Source organism: Tachysurus fulvidraco, chromosome 13 (genome assembly GCF_022655615.1).
Source record: "Tachysurus fulvidraco isolate hzauxx_2018 chromosome 13, HZAU_PFXX_2.0, whole genome shotgun sequence".
NCBI lineage: Eukaryota > Metazoa > Chordata > Actinopteri > Siluriformes > Bagridae > Tachysurus > Tachysurus fulvidraco.
In genome coordinates, this window is record NC_062530.1 from 19,505,759 (window position 1) to 19,510,232 (window position 4,474).

The 4,474-nt window shown below is 37.0% G+C and overlaps 1 protein-coding gene across 1 annotated transcript; it reads right to left on the bottom strand.

Moving 5' to 3' along the window:
* Positions 1–436: 436 nt before the first annotated feature.
* On the bottom strand, positions 437–3,972 carry si:dkey-246g23.4 (uncharacterized protein LOC559426 homolog). The gene is given in 9 exon segments (XM_047822801.1): positions 437–740; positions 742–834; positions 869–976; positions 978–1,176; positions 2,623–2,691; positions 2,694–2,765; positions 2,833–2,882; positions 3,733–3,869; positions 3,871–3,972. Coding segments are annotated over 9 exon segments (879 nt in total). The 3' UTR covers positions 437–691.
* Positions 3,973–4,474: the final 502 nt, after the last annotated feature.

Consider the following 4,474-nt stretch of genomic DNA (forward strand, 5'->3'; position numbering starts at 1 on the left):
TCGAGTGCATGTACTGTATATCCTAAAGCATTGACACAATTTCTGCATTCCAAATGACACTGATTAATGTGTTAGCATCTAGACAAACTAATTTACTGCATAACTGCACAGATCATTTCAGATGCGTGCAAACACTTTTGGTATAAAACTTTGGTTTGTTTATTTGTTTAATGGCACAAGTTTAGCACTGTTTAGCAGACACAAAGCATTACCACAGATGAGTGCTGCCACAGCATGCAGTGCTATTTCTCACTACCACTTTGATTGATTTGGTGCCATTGCCATGCTCTTGTGATATATTGTTAGAATATTGTTTGTGAGCAAGGCTACATATTGCACACAGAAAACCTAAGGAGAGTTACACTCTATAAAACATGCCATAAATTTGTGTTAGAAATAGCTATGACAAAGGATAAGAAAGAACATTTTTCTGGTAACCAATAATGCATGAAATTAACACAGCCATGTCAGAGAGGAAGAGAGAGAAATGGTACAGTATTTGACGGATTCTGTATAAGGCGCTTTTCTTTCTGCATTCTGCCATATTGAGCATAGTTTAAATCCTCATAATCTTTGCAGCATTTTTATTCAGTGAGAAAATTTGAAGGCGATACCGCTGCGTATTACTGTCATGGCTACACTTCAATAAAATGCATTTGCTTCAGCAAAAAAAAAAAAAAACAGCATTGCATTACGGTGCAAGGAATAGAGCAGGAGCAAAGAAATCAAACATTGCAAACAAACAATGAGTAAACCATGATATAAGGGTTGTCAAGTAACTATGTGTAGTCCACATAGTGTAGAATCTTGCTTCTTAGGGCTTCTGGTCTACTGCTGGATTTTCTTCATGAGTCATGGGCCTCCATGCAGTTCATGGTCTATTTGGGAGAGGGACTGTAGATTGAGTCTGCCTGGATCTGTTGAAAGCTCACCAGAGAGGATAGTCAGTGGCCACAGAAGTGCACCACACTCACATGGGCAGCTGCACAGCTCCCAACACTAGCATGGCACCCCTCCAGGAATAATGGCCCACTAGAAATTGGAAGAAAGGTGTGAAAAGGAAAGTGACGATTCATTCACCTGTGCTGGAAAGAAATTTGGCAACAGGCCGCAGCTTCTAAAAATAGCAGCCCAGCATGGCTACAGTGGGGGTTCAGGTCAGAGCATATCCAAAACCTGCGGAAAACAACAGAGGGCAATTGTATCAGAAACAGATTAGACAGTGCAGACTAAAGTACAGACAAAAAATTTTATCTATCAAACATGCATAGAAAGTGTGTAAACCTCAGCCTTTGACATGGTACGACATGATTTCATTTCATAATGTAACAATTTGATATTTGACAATACCTGTGAATCTGCATATAATATAATATGATATGATTTGATTTAGAAGTCTCAGATAAATATGTGTCCAGCACTGGTCAGAACTTGAAATCCAACTGTTAATTTTTAAATGATCATGATAAAGGACTATTGTATCAGAGTTATGGGCAAATCACATATTCTGATTATATATGATTTATAATCAGTTAAAGATTAATTCATTATTCGATTTATGCATTGATTTGTACCAGAATGAAAAAAATGGGTGCATCAGTCTAAGTTATCAGTCCAGATTTTTGCATCCCTAATACATTAATAAAAACCACAGGTGATTAAAGAAAGGCTAGTAAGCAAAGCAAAACCGTGGAAACTGCCCCCCCCCCATCCCCCAGACAGGGTAAGCGAAAGTGAAAATTGAAAAAGCCAATGGTTTGAAAATTCCTCTGCAATATTAATTATGTAAGGTCTGTTTTGTTCAGTGACTATATAGGCAGTAAAAGGAAACTCTTTCAGTGCATAGAGATGCTATTATATCTCTAACATCAAAGTGAGAGCGGCAAGGATGACTGCGGATCTTAATAATTATGTGTACAGCATTTGTTGAAAATGTTCTATATAGAAGGAATTTGCTGTCTGTAAAGATCTGGGAAATAATCACTACATTCTGAAAGCCCTACCATACGATGAAGCCTTTGAAGGCGATGTATAGGTGAGAACTCAGGTTCTCATTCTGAGTTTATCAGATAGTGGAGTGCATTCATTGTTCAGTTTCTATTTCATTATATTGCAGATATTAGTATTATATTGTTGTACATAATGGGTTATATTTAAGCAGTTCAGGATCATGGCGATGCTTGAAATTTCAAATCAATTCCATTGACACTCTTTGCTTTTGGAAATGAATAGTGACGTTCCTGCTTAGGTACACACCATACTACCAGATTCATTCCTTCTTCTCAACTTGCTGATTGACTGTTGTTGATATTTACCCTATCACTTTGTGTGAACAGTGAAAGCAGGTGAATGTTGCTAAAAATGAATAGTTGTACATTGTTGTACTGTATTTCTTCAACCTACATTTTTTTGGTCTGCTTACTGGTTTTAAGAATGAACCACACCAATCTGACTTTTTAATTAAAACAAAACACTACAAAGGTTTGTGAAAGGTGTGGTTTCTGCCCAGCACCTTGAATGTCAAAGTGAAATTTAATAAAACAAAAGTAAATAGCAGGACTAATAGGAGAAATAGAGCGATAAGTCAAATAGTGAGATGTTTCTCAGTGGCAGTACTTTTACCTGTCCGAAAGCCCACAGTGATGTAAAGTTGGAGCAGATTTTGAGCGTATACTCCAGCAACCATGCCACACTGCTCAGCAGTCCTCCCAGCATCACCACAACTCTGTGGCCAACACATGCACTGAACGCAGAGCCAACTGGAGCTGAATCAGAGAAACACAGGAAACACATTTCATGAACCATTATCCTTGCTTCAGTGGATAATCTCACCTGAATAGCGTAGATTTGTACCTGTTGTGTTCATAAAGATCTTGATCATACTGAACATATTGATTTTTAAAGGATATTTGTAGAAAAAATATTTTTAATTTAGAACTTCACTATCCAGTGTCACTCAGAAGAAAATGGGTTCCCTTTTGAGTTTTTCAGCCTCATGATATCTTGCCTGTAGCTTGGCCATTCTGAATCTAAGTCTACGTTCAGCAATCTGTTAACATGCTTTGGAAAAATGTCGATTGTTAAATTGCTTTACATATAAAATAAAATTTAAATACTATAACGAAAGAAGCTACAAAACCATGACAGGGGATAAAATCAAATATACAGAGTGCAGCAGAAGGAATACGAGAAATCATTTATTTTTTAGAGACTTTTGCTTCGCTGCACTTTGATCAGCTGAACTTTGTTTGACGCTACTTCTGAGGAACATGACTTCCACAAATGTCAAGAGATTACAAGTGATGCTTAGTGCAGAAATCATGCTGTAGTTCACAGATTGTCAAGATGTCGTGTGATGAAAGGTTTGTACAGAAGCATGTCTTGACATTTGTGGAGTTTGCTCTTATAGAATATTAATCAGTCTCTGCAAGGCCACAAGAGATTCATGCAAAGTTGGGTTAGAATTTAAATCAGCAGCTGCCCTCTGGTGGTTAATGAAACAGGTGTTCTCTCAGAAATGCATACATATCGTTTTTTGGGACACATCATAGTGACAGCATTAATCTAACAAACCTCATGGAATGTTTTTAACTCAAGAGAGCGGACCAAAATATAGACACAAATACATTTAAAAATAATTTTATGTAAATGATTCACACACATTCTCACCACCAATCCATCAGCACACAAGCATAAACATGAATCTGATATGGTTGGATGACCAAAGCATACCTTTTGGTGTATGCAGTTGCTACAGAGATGGATGCCTGCCATTGTAGCGGTGGTAAAAGTGGTGGTAAAATCCCATTGGAAAACCTTTCAAAAGACTGGATTACACCAAACTTCAGCCCAAGCACAAGAAAGGCAGATATACAGTACAGTGAACCAGCCATATCCACCACCAGGAGGATATAGAGATCTAATGGCGCGTCTCTCCTTGGGTAGTGAAAAAGAGTATGGTATGCACTGCATCATAACATGTCTAGGAGAACTCATTCAGCATAGAATATTTATTACATAATTCAGTACACTGAAAACAGAGGGTGTCAGTTCATTTACAAACATAAGGGATTCAATAACTAAAACCACAGCAGTACTTGCTCTCCTGCAGAGCCTATTTAGATATAGGTATACTGTATATAGAAGGCATATTATTTATATAGTATTTATTTTATATACTTATATACTATATACTTATTTGTATATAGTAAGGCTTTCTTTTTGTTATGAAATTACCCTTTCAATAAATATCGGGGTAAATTGTGGTTACTCACACTACTGCACTGGTTAGTTTGTATTATTACGTATGGTGAATATGATAGCTGTTCCTTGATTGATTGCTTATAAGTCTTCTATATCCTAGCACTTAATCTGGATTTTGTGTTTAGTGTTCTTCATACAACTACCTTTCTTTTCTTCCGGCCAGTTGGTAGATATTTAGTTTCTGTAATGCTGGTTAAGAGCTAAAAGCATG